Here is a 14,073-nt window from a genome sequence, read left to right as displayed (position 1 = left end):
ACACAGAGAAAAGGGAAGCAATATGGAATGTGAGCGCCTCCCCTCTGATGTTTACCAGCTTGGCCAATTGTTTAACAAGTTTCAGTTGCCACAGCTATAGCCCATCATAACAGTAGCTACCCCACAGATGACATGGGGATTAAGTGGGGATACATTTTTGAATTGAGTAATACATTCTCCTTTGTGAGGCAGGTCTTGAATAGTGTACGATTCCTTTTTTGTCCTGGTCCTCAGAAGGGTCAGATACATCCCCTAGAAGTTAAAAGTGACCAAGAGTGGCCTGTGAGCTCTGGGGCCAGATGGTGGGGCTACAAACCACAGTTCTGCCACTTACTAACTGGGCGACCTTGGACAAGTTACTTAACTTTCCATTTCAGTTTCGCCATCTGTAAATAGGATACTTATAGCTCTGACCTCATTGGGAAAATGAATTTGTAATCTGTCCCTCACAATTCTGCAGAACCTTCGGCTAGTTCTTGGTATTTTCTCTACCTCCAAATTCGTTGTACTGTTCTCCTAGAGAAGCAATGAAACATTTAAGCTGTTCCAGCACATAAGCCACTACAGATTGAGTGAGGCATAAAAATCTCCTGGAGATGGCAGGACTCTGTGAAATCATCTAGCCTCCCAGATAGAAGCCCATGCTCTATCTCTGATAGCTGATGGATTCTAGTCTAACACCATTTTCTCTCTTAGACTATAAATGTCCTGCTGCTGAGATGGCTTACCAAGGATTTTAGGTGTATACAGCTATTCTTGAGGCGAGAACCTACCAAGGCATTGTTCTCAACACTAAACGTCAGCAAATTATAGCCCTTGGGCCAAATCCAGCCCACCACGTGTTTTTGTAAGTAAAGTTTTATTGGAACATAGCTATACGCGTCTGTTTACATGTTGTCTATCTCTGCTTTCATACTACAAAAGCAGGCTAACATAATCATAATACAGAACATATACCCTGTAGAGCCTAAAGTATTTACTATCTGGCTCTTTTCAGAAAAAAAATTGCTGACCTCTGGTCTATGCCATGTCTAGTCTGATCCATGACTGCAAACTTCTTTATGTTTATGGACCCAACAAACATTAATATTGTGTCTCTGCTCACCTTTATTATTCCGATAATACATATATAGCATTTGGCCTATAGAAGGTTTTCAACAAATGTTGATTACTTCTGACTCTTAGAGATTACAGGATGCTTTGGGTTGCATGTAACAGAAAGCCAGATTCAAACTGCTGTAAATAACATGGAAATCTATTATATTGCTTAAAGAAGAAGCCCAAAGGTGTGTCAGGTTCAAGTATATCAGGATACTAATGACAATTTTCTGTCATTCTTTTGGTTCAGCTTCATCACTGTGCTGGCTTTCATTCTCAAGAGCAACAATGACAACAGGTCTCATTGAATATGTCGAGTGGGAAAGAGAACCTTCTATAAATATGGGCTATATGTTTGAGTGGGTCATCTTTGGTCTCATGTCTACCTCAAAACCAATGAGAGTTGCTAGAGGAATATTAGTCAAGGGATGAATATTTTTTTTTAAAAAATCCACTGCTGGAGCTGAGCAAAATCAAGATTTGGATAGGGAAGAAGAAAAGAACAAAAGGGAGATGTAAGGCAACCAACAGAGTTCATGACTGAGACAAGCCCAAGAATAGGTGCCAAAGAGAACATTAAGTCCAGATATGTTTTCATGTATTGTGGCCAAATGGAAATGAAATCTTCTTAGTAAAGATAAAGCCCAAATGAACTGCTGAAATGAAGAGTCACTTACAAATTGAAGATTTCTTATATAGGCCAATACCACAACCTATACATGTAGCAGTTTGTTTTTACGCACAGAAGATCAAGCAGAGTAAGATTTTTGTCAATGAGATTTTTTTAGAGTAGATACCATGAACCATCTCATCTTTTACGTTAGAGTGAGTTCTTCCAAAATTAGAAAAACTTAAGGTACAAAATGTCAGCAAAGGTCTTTATTGTGTGCTTCCAAACTATATTTTTTTCCATTTGCATTCACTGTTGATAACTCAATTTTATTAGCATCACTTCCGCCCTCTGTCTTCACTGCATTAAAGCCATCACTAAAACCACGTGATTTGTTCTTCAAAGAGAACATTTAAAATATTCTTATTCTGTAGTAGTTGAAACCTGGTTCTAGATATCTCCTACCATTTCTTCCTGCTCGGTCTGAAGGAAAATTAATACATTTAAGCCCCTTGGGTGAACCTAAAATGCTCTGTTAGTAGGTAGACCCCTCTTCGCAGCCTATAATTCATGACTGGAGATAATTATCAGGCTTGCCATGTGCCTTCTGGGTTCAGAGCACCTTCAGGAGCACCAAATCCCATTTTAATTAATGCCACACTTGAGTGGCTATGTGTACCATAGAGCAAAGTTGAGCATCAGTCCTAATGCATTGATTCAACACAATTTTTACATTCTTCCATTTTTCTATTTTCTTTAAGAATAACCTACTTAAACAAGTAAACACAGAAAGAAACAATAAATCCACTGCTTTCAAAAGTCCAATTTACTAACTTTCCATATCAGTTACTTCTCTGTAACTGTCATAATTCTTAAAAATTTTCTTTGGCTTCCATTTCCTTCTGAAACCGATTAGCAGAATTTGAAGGCAATTTTGTGGTTCACAGTAAACAGCTAAAATGCGGTTGATATATATTTGCCAATCCCAAATCTTTTTCACATGTCAAGGGCAAGCTCAAGTGTTACCTCTTCTGTGAAACAAGTCCTTCAATTTCTATCTTATTCATAATTAATTATGCTTCCCTGTAGATGCCAACAAAATATCAACTTACACCTCTGTGGCATGGTGAAAACAATTATTGCAACAGCTAGTACAAATGTTTACTGTTGTAATGAAATTGATTACACCATAAATTCCTTATGTTGATGATTTTAGAGGATAACAAGGAAAAAGAACAAAGTTCCCTGTTCCATCTGGCAAATCTCCTGGTTGGGTTCTCCAAAAGCTCATCTGAGAAGTAGATTTGTGTGCAAGTGATTTACAGAGTCCTCTTGGGAGGAACCTGTAAGGGAATAGGGAAGGCAGGAGAGATAAGCAGAGAGGGGCCAAGTAAGGTTGTGGTCTTTGGGTGACGGCAGTATGATTCCACAGGAAGCTGTGAGGCAGAAATTGCATTGCAAAGCCATTGGCTTGGCTTGGGGATGCCCAGTAGGGACATAAACTCAAAGTTACCTGGCACTGGTGGCTCTCTAGTCCTGGGAGAAACTCTGGCCACTCAAAGTAGGCCTCTAAAGAAGGTAATAGAGACCATCCTTAGCAGTAAAGCATGTGGAAACTGGAAGATAAGAGCATGGATCCAACAAGAGATCCTAATGGATCTCAGTGGAGCACTGACAGTGTTCACTACAACACATACCAACAATAGGGCTAATGATTAATGCCAGCAATTAGTAAGTACTTACTGTATGCCAGCATTCTTCTAAACTCTTGATGATATCAGCTTATTTAATCCCTACAACAACCTCATGAGGTACCTAATGTTATTATTATCTCTGTTTCGCCAAATGAGCGATTTATTCATGGAACACACCTATCCAAAGTGACACAAAGATTTCACGGCTTAACGAAGATTTCAATCAATAAATGTGGATATGTGATTCAACAACACACACTCTAAATACCATGCCACTCACTTCGGTGTAGCTTCTCAATACACAAAGCTGTTAAGAGTGGCAGAGCCAGGGGCACCTGAGTGGTTCAGTTGGTTGAGCATCGGACTCTTGATTTCAGCTTAGGTAATGATCCCAGGGTTGTGGGATTGAGCCCTGTGTCAGGCTCCACACTGAGCATGGAGCCTGCTTGGGATATTCTCTCTCTCTCTCTCTCTCTCTCTCTCTCTCTCTCTCTCTCTCTTTCCCCCCTCTGCCCCTTTCCCCCACTCCCACTTTGTCTCTCTCTCTCTCTCTCTCTCTCATTAAAAAAAAAAAGAGTAGCAGAGCCTGAGTCATCTGGCTTGAGCTCATACCTTGGTAGCTCAGGACAAAATGAGACAACATATCTAATACAGTTAGTGCAGAAAATAACTCAACAAAATATTAGCCACTGCTGCTATTAAAGAAGGCAACAAGATATAGTAGCTTTAAAAATATCTATTTCCTATAAAAGTATCTCTTAGATCTATTAAAGCCTTTCTTCTGCTTTCCAGAAACAAGTTTGAAGGGCCAGGAAATCAACAACTTTATTCGCAATAGCTCTGTTGTATGTTACACATTTGCCTACATTTCTTTATAAAGAGTAAGGAAAAAAGGCAAGGGAAGAAAGAAAACAAGGAAAACAGAGTAAAACAGATTATTAGGAAAAGATATTGTGAATGACAGAAGCAAATATTCTGAACAAATCCCTATTCATTGTACTTCAGTGTTTGTGAGGATCTGGTTATTAAATTGGGTTTTCCTGGGGTGCCTGGGCAGCTCAGTGGGTTAAGTGTCCAACTTTTGATTTTGTCTCAGGTCGTGATCTCACAGTTCGTGAGTTTGAGCCCTGTGTCAGGCTCTGTGCTCTCAGCACAGAGCCTGCTTGAGACTCTCTCTCTGCCCCTCCTCTGCTTGCCCACTCACTGTCTGTCTCTTTCTCAAAATAAATAAATAAAACTTAAAAAAACAAAGAAAAAAATATTTTGTGTTTTCCTGAATAGAGTGATTTTTAATTCCCCACAGCATGTTATCAGTTACTAGCTAGTACCTCACCTCGCATAAACAATTTAACTTTTTGCAGAATAGAAAATTTAGTCAGTTTTCGTGACTGGAATACAAATGCCAGAAACATAATTTCTGATTTCTTTAAAAATCATTAACTGCACTAACCTGAATTCTAGGCATAGAAAAACTGCAATAATTTTCATGAAAGCCTTTATTTCTTTAAGATTGGTTGAATCCTATTAGTGATGAAAATAAAAATTCTGGGCTCTTAACTATGAAGTAAGCATCAATCAAGAATATTTCAATGTATTTCCAATTCTAGGATCCTGGTTCCTTTAGGCACATTGAATACTTTTGCAATATATAAGGATAATCTTATGACAAGTTTTCTCCTGAGTAAAAAAAAGAGAATAAACTTAAGTTTTTGTGGTCTTTCCAGATTTTTTCTTGTGGTTGACATCTAGTTTCACAGCATTGTGGTCAGAATAACTGCAGTCTGGAGAGACACATAAAACACAAAATCTATATGTTGCACAGTAGGTGGTCATTGAGAAGGGAACTGTGTTTATTTCTGCTCCTCTCATCAGGGTGAGATGTAATATCTAAATATGTTTCACAAGCAGCACAGTACAGGCTGCAACCAATCCCAATGTATGTGACAACCAATCAGAACAAGGCTGTGACCACTGAGAACAGAAGATGCAGCCAATCAGAATGGATGCTAGCTGAAACATAGGGAAGGTCATGCTTGGGGATCCAGCTAAATATCAACCTTGCCTACAATTGATGTGAAACTCAACTGTGCCCATATTTCTCCATGTTACTCATACAGAGACATATTATTTTTTAAATTTTATTTCAGAGGGAGAAAGAGAGCATGCGAGCAGGAGAGAGGGGCAGAGGGACAGAGAAAGAAAATCTTAAGCTGTGTCCATGCTCAGGGTGGGCAGAGCCTGATGGGGGGCTCGATCCCACAACCCTCGGATCATGACCTAAGTCAAAATCAAGAGTCAGACGCTCAACTGACAGAGCCATCTAGGCACCCCTAGAGACTTATTCTTAAAAATTCAGGCGACTTCTGGGGTAAAATGAGAATTTTTCACTCTCCAGATCCTCTTCTTCTTTTCTCAGCTATGGTGGGAACAAATTCCCAGAAAGACTGACCTGAGAAAGGCATTATAAATAAATAACTGTGAACTTAGGTACCAGGCACTGTACATGTATTATCTTCCTTAATCCTTGCAATGATGCTCTGAGGTGGGCACTTTTATTATCTTTCTTTTATGGATGAGGAAACCAAGGCACAGAAAAATTGAGTAACTTGCTCAAGGTCACACAACTAATACATCCAGGAGCTGGAATTCAAACCTTGGCAGTCCTTCCACTTAACTACTACTTATGATGGTATTAGTGAATGGGCATTCTCATCAACACTGTATTATCCCTGGGGCGCCTAGGTGGCTCAGTCGGTTAAGCATCTGACTTCAGCTCAGGTCATGGTCCCATGGTTTGTGAGTTCAAGCCCAGCATCAGGCTCTGTGCTGACAGCTGACAGCCTGGAGCATGCTTTGGATTCTGTGTCTCCCTCTCTCTGACCCTCCCCACTGCCGCTCGTGCTCTGTGTTTCTCTCTCTCTCAAAAAATAAATAAACATGAATATTTTTTGAAAAAAACACTATATTATTTGCTCAATTCCATCCTTCAATCCAGCTAAGTGATAAAACATCAAAGATGTTTTCTAATATGTGGGTTACTGCTGGGAACCCACGAAGGCACTGACCAACATTTGTCTCCAGTAGGGTCTCAGTTGCCCAATTTCTAATCTAGCTTGCTTCCAACAGACAGCAGTCGGGAAGGGCAGAAAAGAGAAAAGAATATTACCTTATTCTCTTGTCCTCCACTTTTTTCAAATATTCATCTCTCTTTAGGACTCCCAGGATCATTTCCTTCTCATGATCTAACAAAAATGACAGATTGATAAACTCCGAGTTCTTAGACATGGTATTTCAGAAACCGCTCTGAGTAGCAGTGGGTGAATCTTCCAGGTGAAGTGATATCCGCAATTCTTGAGGCGCCCCTGATCAACCCGGAGTCACTCGGCTGTTTGATGGCAGAGTGGGCTACACAGAAAAGAGACGCCACTGGGATTACATTCCAAGAAGGTCAATCCTTCAGAATGCTACAAAGCAGGAATCAGATGACCTGGGGTAGAATACAGAACACAAAGGGAAGAAAGAGAAAGCAAAGGAGAGAAAAATTATTTAGAATTAATTAGGCCATGTTCCCATAGCGCATAGTGTCTACGTTTTGAAACAGTGATCTACTTTACTCAAAAAAAAAAAAAAAATCAACACGCAACCATTAAATAATTACTATGTGTTTTATTACCATGAAATATAATTTATACTTCCTTGATTCCAGGTTCTTTGTGCAAATTCAGTTTCTTCCATTATAATTAATTTCCTTTGCCAGCCAGTGCTGTTACCACCCTTGTGGCTGACCCATGGGTGAACGGGGTCACGATTGGGGGACACTAAGTGCACAGACTGGACTGTCCATTAAGTGGTTCCCTCCTATTCCTTCCCTTCTTCCCCCAACTAGGACCACTGTGCAAAGAGCACTGCTGTCAAGACAAATATAAATCGGTGCTACGTGTACCAACTGGAATGTTTCTCACAAACATAGCACTGAATGGGAAAAAATCAAGTTACAGAAGAATTCATGCAGAATGATGCCATATGTGTGAAGGAAACAATTTGTTACAACATTATATCTAATTTAGGAATATATACATTTGTAGTATAAATACAAGGGATTTCATGGGGAATTCAGAGATCCAATCAAAGAGAACACAGGAACTTCAACCATATTGGATAATGTTTTATTCTCAAGATGAGTGTTTATATCTCATGATGTACAGATTTGTGAATTATTCCAGGTGTGTATTACATACTGTGAAACAGATGTTACAAAACTACCCCATGTCAACATAAGAAGCACGCCAGGCTGTGTTCCTCACCCTAATTCTTGAGCACATTCTTTCACTGGCTTGGTACCTGGATTCTCTCTGTACATCCCCTTACGAATGAGGACTCTCAGAGTGATCTATCTGGTTTTGTGATGTGGCCTCATCCCATGACCTTGTCCCTCAGCTTCCTTCCCAGGTCTACGGACTACAGTCTACGTGCAAGTTACGCTTGGCTTGCTTGGTTATAGCCAGTTTCCAAGCATAATTAGATACCTACTCAAAGGCTTCTTTGGGGCCTCCCAGTTGCCCTAAGTTTAGGCTGACATCAAAATCTCAGGTGATATGAAAGGACAGGATCTTGTCCAGAGCCTAACTTTTCAAAGTCCCTAGGTGTCTGTTTTATACAGTATACACCAAACCATAACTTTGCTGAAATGACTCAGAACAGAACCTCTTCCTATAGGTCAAGAGCTAGCCCCCTCTGAGAAAACTGCCCTGGTCAGCACAGACTTTCCAGATTGACTCGAGGCCTTTTCTTCCATCTCCAAAGTCCTAGAGGCAGCAGGGATCAGAGAGCCCCAAGGCTGACAAGAACAGAAAGCCACAAGGTTAGAGCAAAAAGGGCTCTTCAGAAAGGTTAATGGTTTGGTTTTTGCATCACCGTCCACTGTGGTCTCCTCAGATAAAGAGCGGAACTGGTTTTTCCACCCCTTGTGTGGTTCATCTGGTTTCACACTGAAATGGAAAAACCACTTGGTAACTCAATGAATGAATATGCTATAATTATAGCCTGGTTCACTTAGGACATATTTATATTCGAAATGTCAGATTTAGAAAGTCATATGTGAATGTTCCATAGAATTGTATTTAGAGATTATCCAAGGGGTTGGGAGCCACAAAAATGTTTGATCTGAAGCTTATGGTTATCCTTGCTGGTTGGAAATGCAGACATGCCCTCTAAAGGTCCATGGCTCTGCCCAGTGAAGAGAATAAAAAGAGGGAGGGCAGTGACACCGTGGTGGAGCATCTGAAGGTGACAGAGAAGATGGGAAATCAGACAAGGATATAAAAGAAATAAAATTTCCCTGTAAGATTTTAATTAACAAAATTAGCCCTAATTGGATTTTTTCTCATTTGTACCAGGACTGACAGAGCTGATTTATGAATGAGTGGCCAAAGAGATAGATAAGAAGTAGCCAAAACTTTACTAAGAAAATCAGTGTGTGTCCTCCAGGCGGCAGGACTGGACTGTGCATTTAATAGGATGGAATCTAACTGGTGACAGTCCTGGAGAAATATGGGGCAGAGGAGAAAGTGAGCCTGGGCATAGACATAGGAGATCTAAGGAGCTAGAGGCTGACGATGCCCATCCAGGTTCTGAGCACAGGAGAATCACTCGGGCCTCAAAATGAAAATAACCCATTTACTCCCTGCAGCGCATGCTCCATGTTGCAGGATGGGGCGTCATTGTGGCAAATTTCATGACATTAATCACTCAACTATAGAAAACTGATGGTTACCAGAGGAAGAGGTGGGTGGGGTCATGGGTTAAATAGAGGATGAGGATCAAGGAGTGCGCTTGTGGTGATGAGCATAGGGTGATGTATTGAAGTGTTGAGTCACTACATTGTGCACCTGAAACTAATATCACACTGTATGTTAACTAGAATTTCAATAAACACACACACACACACACACACACACACACACACACAACCACTCAAATCATACAACCAAAGGGAAATATCCTCTTGCTTGAATTTCACTTCTTCCTGGACACTTCTGATTGTGGACTGGCTTCCCATAGAGCTCTCCTTTTTAAGGAGTGGATGTCCTGGTCCTGCCAATGGAACCCTCTGTGTTTAGTCTGAACCTATGTCTAATCTGTTCTCTGTACACCAACCAAAAAAAAAAAAATGTACGAGCCTTTGGAGGACCAGCAGTTGGCGTGGGATGAATTCACCTAAATTTGTACAATTTCTTGATGCCTCTTTTTAGCTAGTTCATAGACCCTTCTGGAGAATCTTGTACCCTCTACACCCTTTACTTAGGTAAGAAAAAAGAAGTAAAAATAACCCTAAGAGCATTTTATCTAGAGTCGATCCTCTTTCTTTTGTTAAATGTGCTGCGAAAACACTAGTCAGATTTGGAAAAGGAATCCGTTTTTATTTTATTCTTCAATACTTTCACTTCAACATATCTCTCTACGTCAACATTTTAGATGTAGATTTTCCCCCTCTTTGGCCAGCAGCCTTGACAAACTGCACAACTATTCAAAAAGATGGCAGAATTGTTCCTAAGTCGTTCTGCTGCCTTTCAGCATAGACAGATTGGGACAGATCATTAACTGCTGAGCACCACAAAAGACGCAATAATAAAAAATTCTCAGCGTCACCAAGATACGTACGTATTTTTTTATTTTTTTATTTTTAAAAAAAATTTTTTTTTTCAACATTTATTTATTTTTGGGACAGAGAGAGACAGAGCATGAACAGGGAAGGGGCAGAGAGAGAGGGAGACACAGAATCGGAAACAGGCTCCAGGCTCTGAGCCATCAGCCCAGAGCCTGACGCGGGGCTCGAACTCACGGAGCGCGAGATCGTGACCTGGCTGAAGTCGGACGCTTAACCGACTGCGCCACCCAGGCGCCCCACATACGTATTTTTTTAAAAAGCATATTTTTTGAGTAACACACTTAAAAATCATGCAGGTTGATATTTTTGTCAAAGGAAGGAAAGACCTAAACATATCTTATTAAGGAGTACTTGAAATGTAGCTTTAGAAGTGAACTACTTCTGGCAGTGCCCTTAGGATGAAATTAATAAAAATAAAATCAATTTCCTGTTTTTCTGTCACTGTATGACAACACAACGGTTAGGGAGATTTCTGGCAGACTTAGAAATGCTCAGGATACAGGCGAAACAGCATTTGCAAAATTCACTTGGGAGTGTCTTTCAAATAGACAAGCAGGCAAGAATCCACATGACTGTCAAATGGTGAGAATGACCATAGAGATAAACACGCCGTGGGGAGCGAAATAAATAGTTCTGTCACTATGATAAACTCAAAGGCAGATAGTGTGAAATTATAAGCATTATTTTCAGTACAGCAGTTTATTCTTACATAGACAACTGTGTGCAACATTCAATGGGAATATAATTGAATTTTTTTAAATTTCACAATGTATTGATTCTCTGAACATTAGGGAGGCCAATTAAAAATATTACCAGCTTGGGGCGCCTGGGTGGCGCAGTCGGTTGGGCGTCCGACTTCAGCCAGGTCACGATCTCGTGGTCCGCGAGTTCGAGCCCCGTGTCGGGCTCTGAGCTGATGGCCCGGAGCCTGGAGCCTGTTTCCGATTCTGTGTCTCCCTCTCTCTCTGCCCCTCCCCCGTTCATGCTCTGTCACTCTCTGTCCCAAAAATAAATAAACGTTGAAAAAAAAAATAAAAATAAAAAAATAAAAAATAAAAATATTACCAGCTTTACAGTGATGCTCCAAGAGTGGCATCCTCAGAATGTTACACAGTAATAGCTAACACTTATAGAACTCAACTAATCCTTATAACTCCCCTGCAAAATAAATCCTAATACCCCCATTTTATAGATGAGAAAGCTGAGGCCTAGAGAAGTTAATTAACATGCTCAGGTAGTAATTCAGAGCACTGTGGTTTCAGGGACCCTGCTTCTAATGTGACATGTGACTGTCTCTCAATGCCTCCATGGAAGCAATAGCATCCCATAAGATGTCATGAGATATTCTATGGAATTTTTTTAAAAGTTCTTCAGTCCAACAAAAATTTTTTCATATTGAGTTAAATCAAATTATTTTTCTTCTACAGAACTTCTCAGAGTCTTTAATATTCTAATGTTAATTGTGAACTTTCACAGAACCCTCAGTTTGGAAAAAAGATATCTGACATTAACTGGTTCTTATCTCAGCATCACGTATTTTGGTATTTCTAAAGCAAAGACTTTTTATCCTACTTCTTTTAGAAGACTATTTCTATCCTGAGAGAAATCAGCAAGGAGAAAATCTAAATAAATTCAAAAGAGAAAGATTTTAAAGAAAAATGAGAAGATAGACTTAAATCTTATTTGATAGTTCCTCTACATGCTTTTTAACTACCAAGACCTATATAAAATTCTATACTGTCCCCCGCAAAAGTTTCAGAGAATAGATCATATATAAACTTAAAGTAAGTGTACAAAGGAAGCCACTGCAAATAAAGTGAAAACAAGTGATGGTTCCATATAATTCAGGAAAAGGATTCATATCTAGAAAATATAAAGAGATAAATACAAGGGGCACCTGGATGGCTCAGGCGGTTAAGCGTCTGACTTCGGCTCAGGTCATGATCTCCCAGTTTGTGACTTCGAGCCCCGCATCAGGCTCTGTGCTGACAGCTCAGAACCTGGAGCCTGCTTTGGATTCTGTGTCTCCCTCTCTCTCTGTCCCACCCCCACTTGTGCTCTGTCTCTCTCTCTCTCAAAAATAAAGATTAAAAAAAATTTAAAGAGATAAACACAAGAAAATGAACCAATAAAATAAGGTGCAAATAAGAATAGGCAACTCACAGTATTGGCAATTCAGAAATGAATCAGAGAAACATGAAAAGAGGCTCAGTTAGCTCACTAGTTATATAAATGCAAATTATAACAAGGAGAAAACATTTTAGCTTTCCCATTAGGTTATAAAAATGTAAAATACAAAAATGTGTACCATCCAATCGTTTAATGAGAGTGTGTGGAAATGGGCAGGCTTAGGCCCCACCGATGGAAGGAGAAATCCGTTCAATCCCTAGCTGAGAGAGAAATCTCCGTGGCTCTCTTCCATATCTACCATGTCTTGTGAGGAGAGGCACTAGCTGCCCTTCTGTTCTGGGGAGTCCTTCCAAGGATGTTTGTTTGGTGACCAGCCAGGAAAGACACTGTGTCTGTCTCTGGAGCCGAGGACAGATTTGCTTACGATCTGTTCAACAAAGCAAAAGTCTCTCTCCAGGGCAGAGGGCAGATTTGCTGGAAGCTCACTGTAAAAAATTTGGGTTCCCTAAGTTCAGGGTTCCTCAGCTGTTACACAAGTCCACTGCATGCACTATTTTCACCTGGGCACTCGAGGACAAGGGCAACCGATGCCAACACGAAGCTCATGAGACTTTCTGTGCTCTGAGTAATCAAGTCCATGGCATCTGACCCCGGAGTGGGAGGTCTTTAATCACCATCCATAAAACTATGACAGTCCTACTTGGTAGCTTGAAAGGAGGGTAAAATCTCAGAGGCTTTACATCTCTTGTCACCCTTCTTAGAGGATGAGTTAAATCTTTCAAAATTGGTCAAAGGGTAGAAAGTTTCGGTTATTCTAGATGAGTAATCCCCAGAGATCCACTGTAGAGCATAATGCCTCCAGTTAACAACATTGTGTTATACACTGAAAAAAATTGCTAAGTGCCTTAACCTTCATTCATATATATATACATAGGATGGGAGAACACCTTTGGAAGTGACGGATATGTGTATGGCACTGATTGTGGTGATAACTGCATGGGTGTATGCTCATCTCCAAACTCATTAAATTGTGTACATGAACTATGTACAGCTTTTTGTATGTCATTCATACCTCAATGAAGTTTTAAAAATTAAGACATACAAAAATAAATAAATAAAATAAATAAAATAAAAATTAAGACATGCATTTTGGGACCACTTTTAAGAATCCATCTTTCTTTTTTTTTTGAGAGTGAGCAAGCACGCACATGCGCACGTGTGAGCAGGGGAGGGGCAGACAGAGAGGGAGAGAGAGAATCTGAAGCAGGCTCCATGCCCAGCATGGGGGCTGATGCAGGGCTTGATCTCAAGACTGTGAGATCATGACCTGAACTGAAATTGAGAGTCTGATGCTTAACTGAGTCACCCAGGCACCCCAAGAATCTATCTTACAGAAAAATTAATAACTGTGTGTATATGTGAGGATAATGAATAGCTATTCATTGTAGCCTGATTATCTGCAGTGAAAATTCTGAAATAGCCTCATGTTACAGCAATACTGCGGTTCCATATTAAAGGAAAATATTTAAAAATATGTACCAACATGGGAATATCTAAACTACATTGCTAGTAAAAATAGGGATTATATTTATGATTTCAAATGCATATGTGTCTAATGCAATGACATTGATATATGCATATTTATAATATACACAAAGACATAGGAAAAGGCATAGAATAATACATACAGACTTGCTAATCATGTTGCCTATAGGGATGGTAGCTAGGTTGTCAGGGGTTAGAGAAAAAATGAAATTTATTTCCATATTGTTTATTATTTGAGACACATTTATATAGTCATATGTTTTATATATTTAAAACATTCAAGGGCGCCTGGGTGGCGCAGTCGGTTAAGCGTCCGACTTCAGCCAGGT

At 39.9% G+C, this 14,073-nt stretch overlaps 1 protein-coding gene across 1 annotated transcript in view; it reads right to left on the bottom strand.

The window, feature by feature from the left end:
- SYTL5 (synaptotagmin like 5) overlaps positions 1-14,073 on the bottom strand; it is a 122,915-nt gene that overhangs the window by 102,016 nt on the left and 6,826 nt on the right. The window contains exon 2 of the mRNA XM_040468793.1: positions 6,569-6,889. Coding sequence (XP_040324727.1) covers positions 6,569-6,687 — 119 coding nt within the window. The 5' untranslated portion in view covers positions 6,688-6,889. The remainder of the gene's footprint in view (positions 1-6,568; positions 6,890-14,073) is intronic.

The sequence above is a fragment of the Herpailurus yagouaroundi genome, unplaced genomic scaffold (assembly GCF_014898765.1).
Source record: "Herpailurus yagouaroundi ecotype Mexico unplaced genomic scaffold, PumYag 67793, whole genome shotgun sequence".
Lineage (NCBI taxonomy): Eukaryota > Metazoa > Chordata > Mammalia > Carnivora > Felidae > Herpailurus > Herpailurus yagouaroundi.
This window is presented reverse-complemented; position numbering and strand designations above follow the sequence as displayed.